Genomic DNA, 20,466 nt, shown 5'->3' with positions numbered 1-20,466 from the left:
CGTCTCCGTCAAATAAAAATTAAATTAGAAGAAGTAGGTAATGTGTTATGTCATGTGAAAAAGGGATTAAAGAAAAGGAAAAAGTTAGCTCGTATTTTCGTAAGTTAAATCTTCCGCTGTTTCTGTTTGTTTCATATGTATGTTAATTGAACTGGTTTGAGACGGGGATGTTAATGAGATTGTAAGGAAAAAATGATGGTAAATATAAAATTTAATTTTTATAAACAAAAAATAATAACACGCTGATAAAAGCATTGAAATCATGAAGTGGATACAATAAGCAAATTAAACTGGATTTATTTGCTAAAACAAACAACCTTATTAGTGGTTGGGCCATTCCTTAATCTTTCAGCCACTTAACAAACTTGCTGAAATTCTCAGAAGACATACTTCCTTCTTCTATGTTGCTTATTAGCTTCTCCTTTAACTTCAGAGACCTTGATCTTTTGTTCTCATCACTAAGCAATTGATCCACTTTCGTTATTATTTCCTCGCGAGACACCAATCCATTTTCATCAGAGTCAAATCCCAACCCAACTTTCAACTCATCACAAATGTATTTTTTGTTATAAAATTGGTCACCAAAATAAGGCCAGCACAAGAAGGACACCCCATTAGACAAACCTTCCATGGTTGAATTCCAACCACAATGGCTAACAAAACAAGCTATGGCAGGGTGTCTTAGCACCTTTTGTTGTGGAGCCCATGAAACTATCTTGCCATGACTACCTAAGAATTCATTGGGGTATGTTATCTTATTGGTGCTATTGGAATCTTGACGCACAACCCAAAGAAATGGTCTATTTGTAATGTCTAGTCCAAGTGCTAGTTCATTGAATTGGTTTTGGTCAAAAAGAGTGAAACTACCAAATGCAACATACAAAACAGAATGATGAGGTTGCTGATCAAGCCAATCCATGCAGGACAAATCTTCTTCCCAAAACTGTCCAATTGATCTTGCATTTACACTTTTATTGTCATAACTTCTCAGCAATGGACCAACTGGTAGGAGCTTCGGAACAAAGGACAATACCCCAGGTTCAAGTTCATATGTAGTGTTGCAAAGACACCACTCTGTCAAATTTGTAGTTTCTGCGGCTTCCATTAAAATTTTAAATATTTTTTTAGAAGTTATTGAGTCAGCTATACCTCTCCATAAAAGGGATCCTGTGTCCATGACAGGCATAGTTGCTGATATCCGAAATGTATTTTTAGTGATTGAAATTCCTACATTGAAAAGCTAAATTAAATAACTTTTAATATATAGTGTGAAAAAAAAGGACAAAAAAAATTGATGATCCTGCATTTGGGGTTGTGTAAAGTAATTAATAGAACTAACTGGTCAGTGAAGTATGATATTATTAGTACTTACCATCTGAATCTATGATCCCATTATCAATAAGTGTGTGGATGTTGCATTGCATGGCAAACATAGCTGCTGATGCAGGCCAGAAGAGAGCTCCTTTGATTCCCAACTTGTTCCCAACATTCAAAGCCCATCCCATATTCACATCAGCAACTATACAGCTGATTCTATCCTCACCATTCAAATGAATTTCTTCTATTTTCTTCCGAAGCATAGAAGGCATGGTGCTTAGTATAGCATCAAAAAACTTGCCAAAATCTGTTCTGTCATCCTCAGGTCTTAAACCATCTGGGATTGAAACCAACTTTAACAGTGATTCATCAAGGCTTTCTTGCTGCTCGACCATGGAACTCACCACTTGCTTATGGTTCAAATCTGTGTTCACAAAATAGACTTTGCATCCACGCTCAACCAAATTTTGTGAGAAGTTGATCATGGGATTGACGTGTCCTTGAGCTGGAAATGGTAAAACTAGCACGCTTGGAATGATCATTTTGTATTTGTGTTTGTTGATTTAGAGACTCCAATCTTTATAGTAGCCAACTCCATTGACTTCACATATTTTGTTTTTATTATATAAAATCATTAAGTTGACCTTAAACTTTTAGATTGAATTGATACTTTATATGATATTAAAGTCTCCGAATTTCAGAATTATTATTGGGACCGAACATGAAGTTTTAGAATTTCCCCTACCCTGATTCACCTTCACCTAATATGGGTTACGTACAATAATATTTACTATATTTTCTTCAGCGCACTTATTACAAATCATTCAATTTATAAAAAAAATATAAATAGGCTTAAGGAATCCTAATCAACCATAATTATTCATGAGCACAAATTCAAATTAATAAAAAAAATAAAAAAAATAAGCACGATGTCCACAATAGTAATTGGCCTTCGTGGTCCCGAGGGTATTGCCCCCTTATTCCGAATGGGGAGGCTCCCTTAAATCCCCATTGCTTTCTTTGTGTGAATTTATCATTTGAATGTTAAATATGAAACATATCCAACAATTACGAGTTCAATCCTCGCAATTCTATTTTGTAGAAAGAATAAAAATTAAATTGATATACTGAACTAAAAAATGAGTCTATCTAGCATCCATCTTTTAAGCCTAAAAACTCTTACATGGCATGGTGTATTATACAGATATAATATAAGGATTTTGGCCCTTTTTGGTTGGCCGAAAATATGATGTAACGATGATCAGAAAAGGCTTCAACGGATACTTGGCACTCTGTCTCGGTTTGTAGCCAACTCATACGACCCTTGACCTCCGCATATTTACATACTAAACCAGGGATTGCACACGTGATCCAACCCTCCCCTCACACTAGTCGTAATTTAAATATGGGAAAAATATTTGTCATTTTAAATGACACAACTTATATCTTTTTATTCTCAAAAAGAGATGAGATCCATATCTTCATATTTTTTTGTTCACTCTCTCTCCTCCTTTATCTATCTCTTTCTCTCACTTAAAATGACACAACTTTACATCCTTTATACACATTTTTTCCTTTAAATTTTGGTGGTTTTTTTCCTCTTCATTAAGACGACGTATTTTCATTCCTCTAGAGTTCATTTTAAATGACACAACTTATATTTTTTTACTCTCAGAAAAAGATGAGATCCACATCTTCATATTTTTTTGTCTACTCTCTCTCCTCCTTTATCTATCTCTTTCTCTCACTTAAAATGACACAACTTTACATCCTTTAAATACACACTTTTCCCTTTAAATATTGGTGGTTTTTTTCCTCTTCATTAAGACGTATTTTTTCATTCCTCTAGAGTTCACGTCTACGCGAATGCAGGCACACTCTCATGCCTGTCTCCACCCACACTGCCCCCAGCATGCAAGATGCAACATTTCAAACACTTACATTCATCCACAAGCTTATAATATTTAAGCGGCCAACCAGAAAATTTCAAACTTTAAAGATGTTTACCTCATAAGATTCTCTCCTTATTATATTTCACCTTTTTCATTTTTACATAAGTGTTTTGTGGGGATCTGAAAGGACTCAAGAAACAGGAATAATCGTAAAAGGAATTAGAGATGGGGAATAAAAGAAATTTTTTATTTTTTTCAAAATAAAAATCATAGTGTATTTATTTCCCTTATTATATTTCCCATTACTCACCCAAAACTGATCAAATTTTGTTGAACAGAACTCTCCTCCATTGTCAGTTCTCAACACCTTGATTTTTCACCAAAGCCTTGAACTCGCGGAACTTATCGAACACTTCATCCTTGCTGTGCAAGAAATATAACCAAACATATCTTAAAGAATCATCAGTAAAAAAACATAATACCTTGATTTTTCATGTAATGCTACAAGTGTGGGGCCAAACACATCGCTGTGTATTAGGTCCAGAATCCCCTCGGCTCTTCGTCTTACGGAATCAAAAGATACCCGATTTTTCTTCCCTTGCAGGAAATGCTTGCAAAATTCAAACCCCAAAAATTAGCTCGGAATTCCATCCACTAGTTTTTTTTATGTCAGAGTATCTAGACCTTTTCCTCCAATATGCTCCAGCCTCCTATGCCATAACATAGCAGTGTCATCCTCCGCCTGTTTTGAAACATAGCTTTCACCACTGAATATTATGCTATCCAACAATTTTCACAATTTACCATGGCACTCTCCTCTTGCAATATCCAAAGTTCCTCGAGTCTGTTTACAAGAATGCTTGTCACTGTTGAAATTAATACCAGCATCTACCATACTACCAACGGAGATCAGATTTCTGGTAAGCACCAGAATATGCATAATGCCCGGCAGATTCTTGACTGTCCTGTCACTCATATTCAGCTTTACCTTCCCACGCCCCACATTAGCATTAGTCGTGTCATCTCCCATTCTAATTGTACCGCCAGAGTATGATTCATAGGTGCAGAACCACTCCCTGTGAGATATCATATGAAACGATGCTCCAGTGTCAACAATCCAGTCATTGCAGTTACTATGACTGTCAAACCCCATGTACAAGTCCCCTATACTATCATCATCATCCTTCTTTGTACCTGAAGCAGAAGGTTGTGAATCATCCCGCTTCTCAGGACCTACACTTTTGCTTCTGCAATTTCTTCTCAGATGTTCAACCTGTTTGCACCTACAACACTTTATTTCAGATTTATCACAGAACTTGGACCGTCCCCTCGATCTACCTCTGTTACCAGACTTTGATTTTTCACCACTCCTCCCTCTAACAACCAGAGTCTCATTGCTTGTACCTTCAAAACCTATCATTCTCATCTCCTCAGATAATAAGGAAGCAACAACTGTCTCAACCGATAGTTTATTAACATCAATACCAATTGACACAATGATGTGCTCCCAAGAGTTGGGTAGTGAATAGAACAAGGTGCAAGCTTTGTCTTCCTCATCTAGGTTGATGTCTATAGAAGAAAGTTGGGAACAAATAGTATTAAATTCATTTAAATGAGCAGAGAAAGAATCATCTTTGATAATCCGCAGATTACACAGCCTCCTTCGCAAGAACAGCTTGTTCACGAGTGACTTGCTCTGATACAGACCTCCCAACTTCGTCCAGAGATCCTTCGCGATCAGCTCATAAGTTACGTTCACCAAAACGTTATCTACCAGGCATAACCAGAGCAAGCTTCGCGCCTTTCGATCGTCTCTGGCCCACGCCTTCAACTCCTTCGACTCGCCTTCACCTGACATTCCATCACCGACAGTTTTCGTTGGTACCGATGGCTTCTTATCTTTGATCACGTATCACACGTCCCTGTCAATGAGCAAAGCCTTCATCTTCGGCCTCCATAACTCGAACCTTTTTTCCTTCGAACTTTTCAATCTCGATTCGTGATTGGCCAGTCGACATCCTCTCTAAATCAATTTTGCAGTTTTCTCTATGTCAAGAAAAATCCCAAATCGCGACACCGCAACCTGACACAGGAACCCCAGTAGAAGAACTAAAGCTCTGGATACCAAATGTTGAAAATCGACAATCACACTAATCGCAAACGAAAAAAGAAAGAGAGAGAGAGAGAGAATAAACACAGTGATTTAGGCTATGTCCAGCTTGTCTATACTATATTCATCTCATTGCCACTCGTTACAAGTAACTTGGTTTACAAGGAGAATATAAATAAGAATAGAAAAAATCCTAACAGCAGCTATTCATAGGACCCCAGTTGTCTTTCTGCTAACCCCGACAAAGAGTTATCATCAACATGCAAAGTATGAGTCATACCCAATATTTTTCTCTCTATCTCTCTCTTTATCACCATTAATTCAGCTTTGTACGGTTATAATTTAGTAGCCGAAGATAAAGTTATCTCAAGCTGCTTGAGAAATATTTTTCTCAAATATATTTATATATATATATATATAGGGGCAGGTTATATTTACAAACTTTTTTGTTTACATACTACACTATGTTCTCCCGGGAGAACACTAGTTACACTATGTTCTCTCGGGAGAACACTGGTTATATGGGGAAAGATCCGTTTACAAACTTTTTTTGAATTTTTTTACAAATTACACTATGTTCTCCCGGGAGAACATAGTGTAACCAGTGTTCTCCCGCGAGAAGATAATGTAGTTTGTAAACAAAAAAGTTTGTAAATATAACCTGTCCCTATATATATATGGGTTTTATAAGAGTTATGTTGTAGGAAAAGTGATTGTGTTATGTTATAGAGATTCGTTTTGCGTGCCGAAGTTTTTTTTTTTTTTTTGCTGCGGGCCCCACAAAATGTTGTGTGTGTAGGAAAATTTTTGTGGTCATGTTAAATAATAGATGATAAACCCTATATATATATATACATATATATATCCCCTTTTGTTGCACTTAGTTGCTTCCCTTTTGCGATTCCTCATAAATCCCAAAAACTTATTCCCCTCTCAGTGGGCTTCTTCATTCTGGAGTGTGTCTTTGTTAAGGTTTTCGTCTTTCCAAGCTTCCTGCTTGTTGTGGCTGTTTGCTGTGCATTGCTTAGCTTCTTCTCCAAGTGTTTTATTCCCCTTGCAAATAAGTACCCACTTCAGACTTTGATCTCCATCTCTTTGTTTATGTCTTTAATGGCTGGTTCTGAGGAGAATGTTGCCACAAGAGTTGGCTATGGGGGAGATACTGTCGATTAGAGTGACGGCGTTGACGAAGCTTGGATTAAGTGCCTTTCACATTTGGTTTTTTTGTTGGGTCGTTGCCTCCCAACACCATGTTGAGGCGTAGGAATGGTCCAGCTAACTGTGGAGGGTTGTTGCCCTCAAATGACTTAAGCGATTCATCTACTCACCTTATAATCCTCGAATTCATAGGAGCCCAAGATGGGAAAGGTTGTACTCCTGAACCAAATTGCTACATCCTTCTTGTCTCTATTGATAAATCCGTATCTTTGTCTACACTTGACCAAATTGAACAAACCAACTAAAGCTAAGGATCTATTTTAATGTCCCAAAATCTTAGAACCTATGGAAGTAAGATGCAGCCCCAGTTATATTACTGATTACAAATCAATTAATATTAAACACATACATCTAAAATAAGGAAATAATTAAAATCAAATAATAAACTTAATAATTAAAAAATTCAACCAATATTATGTAACAGAAAAGACACTACACACAAAAAATAAAATTACTTGTAGACTGTAAAAAGGAGGATTGTCAATCAACCAAGATTCAAGTTAAAAAAAAAAACAAAAGCCAGAATATTTGACTATGAAGCTTAGTCCCACAGTGCTTGCTTGCAAAAGTACATATTCTAACCCATCACTCGTTTCCCTACGCTCCCTCTCCTCATTTCTTATCAAACTCTCTTATGTCCACTGTTTCTCCGCTGGCAAATGTTGTCAATCTAGAAAGCAACCAAAAATGGTTCACAAAAACGCAAATAAAACCCTAGAAAGTTCATGTCCTCTCTGTTCAGCTCATAGCTGTTTCAATGGGGTTGCATCTCGGATTTCTAATAAAATCCTTTTATTAATTGTTATTAAAGAAAATGGAAAGAAAGAAATATTGAAAAAGAGAGGAAGAGTTGCTCTGCATATTTTCTGTATTTTCTATATTCAGCCAAGGTATTACAATACGAAGACCCACATTTTTTTTTTGTCCAAATTTTCTTCTCTATGATCTATTTTTTTCCCTCAATTAAAATAATACAATTTTACATTGTAGGACACATTTTTCCAAACTATAATGGGAAAATGCAATTTCTAATTAGTATATGATCAGACCAATACTATATGGGCTGGCCAAAGCGAATCGAGCTTGCTCACACACGGTTGAGATGCGAAGACTTTGGGTTGAGTTATGTGTTTCCTGGGCTGGTGATAGTAGTTGATGATGCGATGAGTATGATTCTCCCTTGACGCGATGATTCGGACTAGGGGTACCTGCAATGAAATACCGACGCTCAAGTCAGTATCAATGTCAGGTGTATGTGTATTCTTACTAAATTAAATTTTGATACTTGTACATGTACCCTTTGTTTATATAGTGGATTTGATGCCGCCTTAGGTATGAGATATGACTTCTGATTGGCTGTTTATGGGCTGCAGATTCAGCTGGTGCTTCCATAGCCTTATCGCATTATGTCAGGCTATCTTGGTAGAGTGGTGACAAGCTGATACTGTCTTCTGTTTATTTGTTCAATGTCGCGGTGGATCTTTACTAGTTCCTTTGATTGCTTCCTTATCCCTGAAGTCATGTTGACAGGCGGTTTAGGCGCGATGGTACCATCGCGCCCTCTAATGCGCGATGGGGACATCGCACCTCGTTCTGAACCTCGTGGGTTTGGGCCTTATTCCGTGGATTGTGACCTCTGATCAGCCTAGTGTATTTTATCGAGATCATTATATGAAGACTTTCTACGAGAGTTCTTAATTCAAATTGGTAGTTGATTCGATGGAGATACTGTATTAATCGATCAATGACTTAACCAGTAGTTTTTTTTGTTAAATAACTTGAATTAAATTTATATAAAAGTATATAATAAATATAATAATAGAATCACAATAAAAATATATATATATTATATGTATTCTTCATTGGATCACACATTCGGTTCCCCCTCGGATCCGATCTTAATAACAATGGTTAATCAAAGTTAAAAAATTAAAAGTATATATTAATCACTTCCAAAACCATTTGCATATAATTTTTTAAAAGAAAAATAACAACACGCTGATAAAAACATTCAAATCACATTTACCAAAACAAAAAAAACAAAAAACATTCTAATCAGGTAATGGATTAATAAGGAAATTAATCTAAATTTATTAGCTAAAACAAACAAGCTTATATTTATTAGCTGTTGGTGCAATCACTTCAGGCAACATATATAACGTAAAAAATATGCATAAAAGGCCAGTCCTTATTCTTTCAGCCACTTGACAAACTTGCTGAAATTCTCTAAAGAGCGACTTCCTTCTGCTATGTTGCATGTTACCTTATCCTTTAGCATCAGAGACCTTGATCTTATGTTCTCATCACTAAGCAGTTTGTCCACTTTTGTTTTTATCTCCGAGCGTGACACCAATCCATTTTCATCTGACTCAAATCCCAACCCAACTTTCAACTCATCACAAATGTATTTTTTGTTATAAAATTGGTCACCAAAATAAGGCCAGCACAAGAAGGCCACCCCATTAGACAAACCTTCCATGGTTGAATTCCAACCACAATGGCTAACAAAACAAGCTATGGCAGGGTGTCTTAGCACCTTTTGTTGTGGAGCCCATGAAACTATCTTGCCATGACTACCTAAGAATTCATTGGGGTATGTTATCTTATTGGTGCTATTGGAATCTTGACGCACAACCCAAAGAAATGGTCTATTTGTAAGGTCTAGTCCAAGTGCTAGTTCATTGAATTGGTTTTGGTCAAAAAGAGTGAAACTACCAAATGCAACATACAAAACAGAATGATGAGGTTGCTGATCAAGCCAATCCATGCAGGACATATCTTCTTCCCAGAACTGTCCAATTGATCTTGCGTCTACACTTTTATTGTCATAACTTCTCAGCAATGGACCAACTGGTAGGAGCTTCGGAACAAAGGACAATACCCCAGGTTCAAGTTCATATGTAGTGTTGCAAAGCCACCACTCTGTCAAATTTGTAGTTTCTGCGGATTCCATAAAAAAATTAATTAATTTTTTAAAATCCTTTGAGTCAGCTAGACCTCTCCATAAAAGGGATTCTGTGTCCATCACAGGCATAGTTGGTGATATCCGAAATGTCTTTTTAGTTATTGGTAATCCTGCAGTGAAAAAAAAAATTAGATAAATTTTAATATATACTATGAAAAAAAAGACAAAATAAATTCATGATCCTGCATATGGGGTGGGGTGAAGTAATTAATAGATAATACTAAAAAAAAAAAGTAATTAATAGAAACAAATAAATCTGGTTAGTGAAGTATGATATTATTAATTACCATCAGAATCTATGATTCCATTATCAGTAAGTGTGGGGATGTTGCATTGAAAGGCAAACATGGCAGCTGATGCAGGCCAGAAGAGAGCTCCTTTGATTCCCAACTTGTTTCCAACATTCAAAGCCCATCCCATATTCACATCTGCAATTATACTGCTGATTCTATCCTCACCGTTCAAATGAATTTCCTCAATGAGCTTCTCAAGCATAGAAGGCATGGTGCTGACTATAGCCTCACATAGCTTGCTAATATCTCTTCTGTCATCCTCAGGTTTTAAACCATCTGGGATTGACACCAACTTTAACAGTGACTCGTCAAGGCTTTTTTGCTGCTCGACCATGGAACTCACCACTTGCTTATGGTTGAAGTCTGTATTCACAAAATAGACTTTGCATCCACGCTCAACCAAATTTTGTGAGAAGTTCATCATGGGATTGACGTGTCCTTGAGCTGGAATTGGTAAAACTAGCACGCTTGGAATGATCATTTTGTATGTGTGTTTCTTTTGATTCAGAGACTCCAATCTTTATAGTTGCGAGCGCCATTGACTTCACATATATTAATATATATATTGGTTTTATTATATAAAATCATTAAGTTGAATTTTTAGTTTGAATTGATGTTTTATATGATATTAAAGTCTACGGCAATTATTATTGTAACTGAACACGGAGTCGCAAAATTTACCCTACCCTGATCCACCTAATGTAAATTAGGTACAATAATATTCATTATATTTTTTACACCGCAATCATTACAAGTCACACAATCTATAAAGATAAAATAAGTCCAATGTCCACAACAGCACCTGACCTCCGTGATCCCAAGGGCATTGCTCCCATACCCCAAATGGAGCAGCTCCATTAAATCCCGGTTGGCTTTCTTTGTGTGAATGACTAACAAGCTTATCATTGAAATATGAACAATATCCAACAATTACAAGTTCAATCCTCGCAATCCCATTTCGTAGAAAGAATAAAAAGTAAATTGATGTACTGAACTAAAAAATGAGTCTATGTAGCATCAATGTTTTAAGCCTAAAAACTCGTACGTGACATGGTGTATTATAGAGATATTATATAAGGATTGAGCCCTTTTTGGTTGGCCAAAAATATGATGTAACGATGATCAGAAAAGGCTTCAACGGATACTCGGCACTCTGTCTCGGTTTGTAGCCACCTCATCTGATCCTTGAGCTCAGCATATTTGCATACTAAACCAGGGTTCGCACTCGTGATCCAACCCTCCCCTCACAGTAGTCGTGATTTAAATAGTCGAGGTTTTTTTCTTCTTTATTAACACGTATTTGTTAAGTTTTATTAAAAAACTAGCCTGGATTTATGATATAGAAAGGATCATATGAGATTTGTTTCATATTAATAAATCTGAACCGATCATCAATTCGATCAAGATATTGGATCATAGATTATTAGTTCAATCAATCGCAGCTTAAATTAAAATTTTGTAATGATATATAGTAAAAATACAAAAAATAAAATAAAATTTAACTTAGTAATTAGCATTTTATTTTTCATTACTTATGTGCAAACCGGTCCAACCGAATAGGTCGGTTTATTTTAATAACCCTGAATTTGCCACATGATGATCTTGGATTACTCTATAAGTGTTGCATAACAATATAAAACCATTTGGACATGTTTTTTTTTTTTTTTTTTCAATTAATATTTTTTTTTTTCCTCTAGAGTTCACGTCTACGCGAATGCAGGCACAGTCTCATGCCTGTCTGCACACACACTGCCCCCTGCATGCAACATTGCAAACACTTACATTCATCCACAAGCTTATAGTATTTAAGCGGCCAACAAGAAAATTTCAAATTTTAAAGATGTTTACCTCATAAGACTCTCTCCTTAATTAGTTAATCCAAATTTTATGAACCATGTCCATTACATGAGTTATTATATTTCACCTTTTCTTTCTTAAATAAGAGTGTTGTAGGCATTGTTGTCAAAAACTAGTGTAAAAACATAAAAACTTATGTTTTTACGTTTTTACTAGAGTGATGCGTGTTAAAACGCAAGTAAAAATGGTTCTTGGTAAAAACTAATAAAAGCGCCGCGTAAAAACTTACGTTTTTACAGTATTGAATCTTTTTACTTAAAACGAAAAAATTAAAAAAAAAAGATTTACAAAAAAAAGAAATTAAAAAAAATCAATTTTTATTTTCTCCAAATCATATGCACAATATCTTGATATCTTTTTGTTTGGATATATGTCTTTTATAACTATGTCTTATAAAGTTGCAATTCTATTATAAGTTATACTATGATAATTGTTTTGTGTTTGTGTGTAACAGGGTTCGTTGTATCAGTGTAAGAGTAAGGAGAAGATAGGGCTGAGAGAGAGACAAGAGAGAGATTGCTGAATTTTCTATCTTCCCTTTTCTTGGCTTCATAGGCTATTTGTAATACAACTAATGGATACGTGGACTGAAAGTCTAACCGGTGGTAATTAAAGACAATATTACAATAAAAGAGTGCCTCCTATTGGGCTATCTGGCATTCTCAGCCCAAAATAAAATCATTCAAGTGGGATGGTTTGTTAGTCACTCTTCCGCTTCTGGTTGACATGGGTCGTGGGTCTTCTTTCTTCATTAAACCCGTTACATCACTCCGCCCTCCCACAACAGACTTGTCCTCAAGGCTGAGTTTTGGAGCAAACGTGGGCTGCTGTGAAGGAACTAACATAGCCTGTGGCCCAACAGTGGGGCTAAAGGGTGGCAACGATTGAGTAGCTGGTAGTGGAGGATAGGTGGAGCGCACTTTGGACGGTGGAGCTGCTTTGTTTGAAACCAATGCAATCTGATGCGTTGGATTTTGAGAGTCGTTGGCTGCCAGCTGTGATCCATTATGAACAGATGGTGAGGATTGCATCGACATAGGGGCTTGTATCTTAGCCGTTGAATGTGGGAACTGGGGACTTGACGAGGAGCAGGCTTTGTCAGCTAAAAGTGGGGTTGCGTGAAGCTTAGGGTCATAGTGTTCATTTTCAAAGCTTGTAGTGTCTCCCTCTGATTTCTTTGTTTCCCCTATTACGACTGCGCTCTCTCCATAGTTGCGCGTCTGGTTCTGTGTTTCCTTTCGCTCTGAGTGGCCAAGGTTAGAGTTTCGCCCATATTCGTCCCCTTTGTTGTGAGGAAGATCTGTCACAGATAGCTCTGATTCGTCTTCCCATGTCGAGTCCTCTGGTGGTAGATCTGACCATTGGACTAAAATCTGAGGAACTAAGACACCTCTCCTCCAAATATTCCTAGACCCAACGATAGCTAAAGGCGTGTGCTTAAGAGGGTTTTCCGCTGTTGTGGGTGGGAAAGCATGAATCTTGAAGGGTTGAGTTGATCGGAATGGCCGGAGTAAGGACACGTGAAACACTGGGTGGATCCGTGCTGTTGAAGGTAGTTGAAGGCGATACGCCACCGAGCCCACTCGTTCTTCTACTACGAACGGGCCGTAGTACCTCAAGGCCAATTTCTGTGATGATCTGCGACTCATGGATAGTTGCCTGTACGACTGTAGACGGACGAGTACCAGATCCCCTACGGTAAAGTTCCAAACTTTTCTTTTTTTATCCGCTTGAGCTTTCATCACTTGTTGGGATCGGACCAAATTTTCTTTTAATGTTTGCATGAGAGACATTCTGTCGCTGGGGGTGGAATCAACAGCTTCATTAGCTGAAGATCCGAGACAGTAGGCCAACAGGTTCGGTGGGGCTCTCCCGAACATAGCTTGGTATGGTGTGATCCCTGTTGACGAGTGAAAGGACGTGTTGTAATGGTACTCTGCCAAGCTGAGAAATTTGGACCAGGACGAAGGGTGACTGTGTGAAAAAGCTCGGAGGTAATTTTCTAAGCACCTATTAACTCTCTCTGTTTGGCCATCTGACTGTGGGTGATAGCTGGAACTAAAATGGAGTTTTGTGCCTTGCAGCTTGAATAGTGAGCGCCAAAAATCGCTGAGGAAGATTGGGTCACGGTCAGACACGATGGACTCCGGCAAACCATGGAGCTTGCCCACAAAATCCCAGAACAACTGAGCGACTTTGGACGCGGAGTAATGTGTGGGTAGGGGAATGAAATGAGCCGCCTTTGAAAACCGATCAACAACGACCATGATAGCCGTGAACCCAGCCGACATAGGCAAGTGTGTGATAAAGTCCATGCTCAGGTGAGTCCATAATGTCTCTGGTATTTGTAATGGTTGGAGTAGTCCAAAAGGGGAGTGGTTGGGCGGTTTCAATTTCTGACAAATTTCACATTGCTGTATGTAATTTTTGATGTCCTTGCGTATCCCTTTCCAAGTGAAATTTCTAGTGATTCTTTGCAGGGTAGCTTGGATCCCTGAGTGTCCACCTTGAACCGACGCATGGTACTCATGAAGTATGACAGCAATCAGTGAGGATTGCGCTGGAATATAGATGCGATGACGATGGAAGAGCAACCCATTGCGGAGTCTCCAGTCAGGCATAGAACTAGGAGCTTTCTGAATTTCTTGTAAAAGGACCGTAGTGTAGGGATCTTTTTTGTACTCGGACTGTAAAACATTTGTATGATTCAGTACTGGGCCAGACATGGCCATGCACTGGGGCGGTTGGTGGTGGACTTCCCCTGTAGGTATTCGTGAGAGACCGTCGGCCACTGTGTTGGTCTTTCCGGTCTTGTAAACAATGGTATAATTGAAGCCCAACAATTTTGACAAAAATTGTTGTTGCTCAGGGGTTTGTATGACTTGACCCATTAAGTTGTGCAAGCTTCTATGATCAGTGCGGATCGTAAATGAGGATCCAATGAGATACTGACACCATTTACTGATGGCTGATGTAATTGCAAACATTTCGCGTACGTAAACCGACTGTCGTTGCATTGCCGGAGAGAGCTTGCGGCTGTAAAAGGCTATAGGTTTTTCACTCTGTAACAGTACGGCACCTACGCCAACCCCGGAAGCATCGGTTTCAACGACGAACGGCTGCGAAAAGTCCGGTAACACCAGAATGGGAGCCGTGATAAGGCAGTTTTTAAGCTCACGGAAGGCTCTGTCAGCTTCAGGCGTCCAACTAAAACCCGTTCGGGATAATAAATCAGTGAGGGGACTTGCAATATAGGCGTATTTCTGGATAAATTTTCTGTAATACCCTGAAATGCCCAAAAAAGCTCGCACATGTGTGGTGTTAGAGGGAATGGGCCAATCAACAATGGCCTGTAATTTGTCTGGATCAGGGGAAACTCCGTCTCCTTTGATTATATGGCCCAAATAAGGAATTTCCCTACGGCCGAAGGAACACTTTTCTTGTTTTGCAAATAAGGAGTGAGTCCGTAAGGTGCTTAAAACCGCCAACAAATGTTCGAGGTGTTGAGCTGGGGAGGAGCTGTAAATTAGAATGTCATAAAAAAAAATGACTACAAATCTCCGTAAGTATGCTGCGAAGATGGTATTCATGGTGGCCTGAAATGTGGATGGGGCGTTAGATAAACCAAATGGCATTACAAGAAATTCAAAGTGACCAAGGTGTGTGCGAAATGCTATTTTGTGCACATCATCAGAGTTCATTCTGATCTGATGGTAACCGGAGCGTAAGTCCAACTTGGAAAAAATAGTGCCTCCATGTAACTCATCTAACAGCTCATCTATGGTGGGGATGGGGAACTTGTCTTGCACCGTAATTGCATTAAGAGCTCGGTAGTCCACACAGAAACGCCATGTGCCATCTTTCTTTTTAACTAGTAGTACTGGTGAACTGAAGGCAGAGCGGCTGTTCTGAATCACCCCCGTTTTCAGCATATCAGTCACAAACTTCTCAATCTCATTCTTGTGACAATGAGGATAGCGATAAGGACGAACTTGCATGGGCTTGGAATTGGGCAGTAAGTGTATGTGATGATTATACTCTCTGTCGGGAGGAAGAGAGGTTGGTTCTAAAAACACATCAGCAAATTCATGGAGTAGCTGACTTAAGCCTGGGATAGCGTCATTCAGCCCACTATCGCTCACGTGTTCGACTGATTGAGTAGTGAAGCACATCAAACAGGATGATACGGAGTTATAAACCATGAGCTTATGTAGTTGGGAGGAGCTTATGTGGCTAGGGTGGGTGTTTACTGCCCCTTGGAGTAAAACCTGTGTATTGTTGTGAACAAAGGACATTGTTAGTGCAGCATAGTCTGTAACAATTGGTCCCAATGTGGATAACCATTGCACCCCCATTATAATATCAGCCCCCTTTAAGTCAATCACATAAACGTCAATGGTGAACACGTGAGATTGAATATTAACAGGGATAGAATTACAAGAAGCAGAACATAATAATGCATCTCCATTTCCAACCCTAACCTTAAAAGGGGAAATAGCATGTAAAGTTAGATGCAAATGAGAAGCCATACGAGAAGTGATGAAGTTATGCGTACTACCTCCATCAATCAACAGTTGGACTGGTTGGCCATAAATTGTACCTTGCAACCTGAAGGAATTGGAGGATTGGTGACCAAATAACGCATTAAAACTAATTTCATGCGGAACCTCTTGGGAAGGTGGTTCAACCTCTTCAACAGTATGGTCAAGCGTGTGGTCTGGTGGTATATCAGGTGGTTCATCATTAGTTCCTTCCAGGTACAATAGAGTGGCTCTGCCTTTGCATTTGTGACCTCGCACAAAAATCTCATCACAATTATAGCATAAATTCTTGTCACGGCGAACTTGCATTTCTGCCGGTGACAATCGTTTAATGGGTATGGGTGGTAAGGATGGGTTGGGTTTAAAATAATTGGAAGGGGGAACGGTAGTAATTGGTGGAGCTGCTATGGGTTGTGGGGACTGAGTAGTACGTGGGACCCATGGTTTAGCTACACGAGCTTCGGCAAATTGATCTTCATAAATTTTTGCAAAAGAAAATGCAGAGGTCATGTCAATAGGTCGATGAACCAAGACTGCTCGACGGAGCTGTGGTTTCAGGCCCGCGATGAATAGGACGCATTACGGGGGTCAGATCTGTCACCCTGCGTGCTATCAACTCAAATGTCGTTTGAAACTCAATCACAGATCCAGATTGTTGCAGTTTGGCCAGAGATCCCAATGGATCTTCAAATTCTGATGGACCAAAGCGTTGATTAATAGCCAGGACGAAGGATTGCCAATCAGGTAGCTGGCCGTTAGCAAACTGTGCTTCAAACCAACAAGCAGCTGGCATATCCAAATTAAAGCAAACTAGATCGAGTCGGTCCAGTTCAGGAATCTGATGGTAACGAAAATACCTGTCTACGGCGAAAAGCCAGGGGCCTGGATCTCCATATCCAGAGCGGGGAAAGTCTATTTTCATGGATCGAGCTGGTGGCTGTGGTCGTGAGGGTGAAGCACCCAGAATGCCAGGTTGTGGGTTTGTGGTTAGCGTAGTCATTTGGAGCTGCATATTTTGGAGTAACCTGAACACCTCTTGAAGTTGTCGGTTGAATTCATCTAGCCGGTGCGCGTGTAACCGCTCAGACGTTTCTAGACGGTGGTCAATGGATCTTTCCAGAGTGGATAATTGTTGTTCATGAGCAGTGACTTGATTTGTAAGGTCCCTGAGTCTGGTATTTTCAGCCATTAGACAATGAAAGCACCAAATGTAACAGGGTTCGTTGTATCAGTGTAAGAGTAAGGAGAAGATAGGGTTGAGAGAGAGACAAGAGAGAGATTGCTGAATTTTCTATCTTCCCTTTTCTTGGCTTCATAGGCTATTTGTAATACAACTAATGGATACGTGGACTGAAAGTCTAAACGGTGGTAATTAAAGACAATATTACAATAAAAGAGTGCCTCCTATTGGGCTATCTGGCATTCTCAGCCCAAAATAAAATCATTCAAGTGGGATGGTTTGTTAGTCACTCTTCCGCTTCTGGTTGACATGGGCCGTGGGTCTTCTTTCTTCATTAAACCCGTTACATTGTGGATCATTGTGTGCATTGAAAGAAGTGGAATTATATCTTGACGAGCAATGATCCAAAATCTGTAGAGTGTATGAAGCAGTTAGCGCAGATTGGTTATCCATTACTTGTTAGTTATCACTGTTTATAGTTTTGACACTTGGTTATCAAAAATAATTTTTCTTTTTAAATAGATAAGTGGCTCAACACACATGTTCATTATGTGATATTTTTTTTTATATGCATATATATAATTTTGTATCTTGACCTTAAGTAGTAGACAGTAGAAACTTTACGTTTCATGTCGTTTTTACGTTTTACATTTCTACCACCCATTTTCGTTTCTACGTAGAAACTCGAGTTTGATAACATTGGTTGTAGCTAGGGATCTGCAAGGACTCAAGAAACGGGAATAATCACCGAAGATATTCTGATAAAAGGAATTAGAGATGGGGAATAAAAGAAATTTTTGTTTTCAAACTAAAAATCAAAGTGTATTTTTATTTTTGAGTAAATTTGAAAAATATATATCAGATAAATGCCTTAAAAATGTTATTTTTTATATATTTAAAATTTGTTTTAATTTTAATTTTATAAAATTATTAATAAAAATATTTGAATAAATTCCCTCGAAATAAATTAATGAAAATGAGTTCCTACACCTTGAACAATATATGGCTACCGATATGGTTTATTATTATTGTACTGAAATTATTCATAAGCAGTTATATAGTGATCGTTTCACATGAGGAAATGGAACAAAGAGACTTATGATAAAAGATAAGGCTGTACAATTGAAACACATACAAGACATTGAAAATGGAATGCTTAATCTTCTTTCCAATACACCAAGTTTATTAAATGGAAAAAAAATAAAGACACTAAAGATATCAATGAAGGCAAAAGAGCCCCCTTACACCATTACTAAAAAACCCATTTAGTCACCAATAAACACTCAAGAATATCAATTAATTACTCATAACACCAATCATTATATCAAAATAAGCATTACGACTGATAATGAATAAAATGATGGATAATATCAAAACAAAAATAAAAATTGATGTTTGTTAACATCCAATTTAACGCGTGCAAACACCTAGTAACCTTCTCAGCATCACGAACAACTCCAAATTGAAAGCTTTAGTGAATATATCAACAATATGATCTTCACTCCTGTAGTAGACTGGACCAATAGCTCTATCATTATAAAGATCTCTTAAAAAATAAAACTTCACATCAATATGCTTGCTTCTTCTATGTAGCACATGATTCTTGGATAGCCTATTTGCTAAATTATTATCACATATAATTTTAGTAGCTCCTGATTGCTTTAATTGAAACTCCTCAAGAATTCTCCTTAGCCAAATGTCTTAACATGCATAAGTTGCATCTACAACAAATTTAGCTCTACGCTAGACAAAGTGATAATTGGCTACTTCTTTGATGCCCATGAAACAAACCTATACAAATCATAAAAATATAAATCGGTGTGCTTTTCCTCCTGAATAAACTGTCAGTAAATCTCATTAAATTAGATTTTACAACCTTCTCTTATAATATATCTCGAAGTTTCTTGTTTCTTGCAAGTAGCGAAGAATTCTCTTGATAGCTCATGATAAACTCAATGTCTAAAGGGCAAAAGTCATAGTAATTAACTCTTAAATCTATTCTAAAGTATAAAAACTTAGAGTTATTTGGCTATGAAGCATCAACCTTGTTCCTCTGACACATCTAATTAATCTATTCTAATTTTGTAGGTAAATTAAGTTGAATTGGAGTAAGGATGAATCTAGAAAGATTTGGAGTGAGCAAAAGTGATTGAGGAGCTGGTGGAAGAGAGTGCTTTAGCACACAATTACACATTATGAACATTCTACCAAAAGGCACTTTAGTGCCCAATACTAGCACCCTAGCACGCTAAAGCGCGCTTTAACTTGCTACAATGCGTCAAGTTACGTATACTAGCGCACTTCAGTGTGCATTTTTGTGCTTTAGCATTTGGTGGCCTAATTACGGCCCACTTATTCTAGAGATCTTTGTCATTCTGGAGCGCGAGTTGCTAAGGTTTCATCTTTCTAAGAGTCAGAGATGAGTTGTAGGAAAAATCAAGCGAGGATACATGAAGATTCACCTTATTTTTTTCCATGAGTAGCTAATTTCCTTTGTAGTTAAGATTAAATGAAACTCATTTCTGAAATAATCTTTAATGTAATTTTCTCTTTTTATATTGAATGAATTTGTTTGATCTTCGTAATACTGTGAGTTAATTTTCTTGTAGATTGATCTAGAGTTCATGTACAACAGTAAAGATTTTGGTATATGAATCTATGGAACTTTAACTAATTTAGGAGAATTTTTTAATAATATAAAAAGAATGATTAGTTCAGTTTTTTTTTTTATAGCCAATTAGTTAAGATTTTAAATCTATATCTATATAAAGGAAACCCATTCTTGGGAAACTTTGATGATGCGCCACTCCCTCATTCAGTCTCACATTTGTGTTCACACTACATTTCATTTGAAAACTTTCCTTCTTTAGTAAATAGTGAAAATTAAAAATATAAAATTTAATCAAAAATTCGAAATAAAATCAATGGAAAATTATGTGAAGAATTTGATGTGGCAGACAACTCATTCAATGTCCTACTGCTTTCTACATTGAAATTTTCAAATTAATAATAACTCAACTCTTCTAAATTTCGAATATATGTTTAAATTTAAATTTTGAATTTGAATTTTTAACTTTGTAATGGTGTGAAAAC

General features: G+C 37.6%; 2 protein-coding genes across 2 annotated transcripts; both read right to left on the bottom strand.

Annotated features, from left to right (window-relative positions):
- Window positions 1-340: 340 nt before the first annotated feature.
- LOC133309736 (UDP-glycosyltransferase 83A1-like) lies at window positions 341-1,859 on the bottom strand. Its single transcript, XM_061510538.1, has 2 exons — window positions 1,373-1,859; window positions 341-1,227 (listed from the first exon to the last, which is right to left on the bottom strand). The coding sequence occupies exons 1-2, from the start codon at window positions 1,857-1,859 to the stop codon at window positions 341-343; spliced, it is 1,374 nt and encodes a 457-aa protein (XP_061366522.1).
- A 6,849-nt stretch (window positions 1,860-8,708) lies between these two features.
- Window positions 8,709-10,276, bottom strand: LOC133309739 (UDP-glycosyltransferase 83A1-like). The gene is made up of 2 exons (XM_061510541.1): window positions 9,790-10,276; window positions 8,709-9,612 (listed from the first exon to the last, which is right to left on the bottom strand). The coding sequence occupies exons 1-2, from the start codon at window positions 10,274-10,276 to the stop codon at window positions 8,726-8,728; spliced, it is 1,374 nt and encodes a 457-aa protein (XP_061366525.1). The 3' UTR covers window positions 8,709-8,725.
- Window positions 10,277-20,466: the final 10,190 nt, after the last annotated feature.

Source organism: Gastrolobium bilobum, unplaced genomic scaffold (assembly GCF_033153095.1).
Source record: "Gastrolobium bilobum isolate Gb01-03AN ecotype WA unplaced genomic scaffold, APGP_CSIRO_Gbil_v1 utg4635, whole genome shotgun sequence".
Taxonomy (NCBI): Eukaryota; Viridiplantae; Streptophyta; class Magnoliopsida; order Fabales; family Fabaceae; genus Gastrolobium; species Gastrolobium bilobum.
This window is presented reverse-complemented; position numbering and strand designations above follow the sequence as displayed.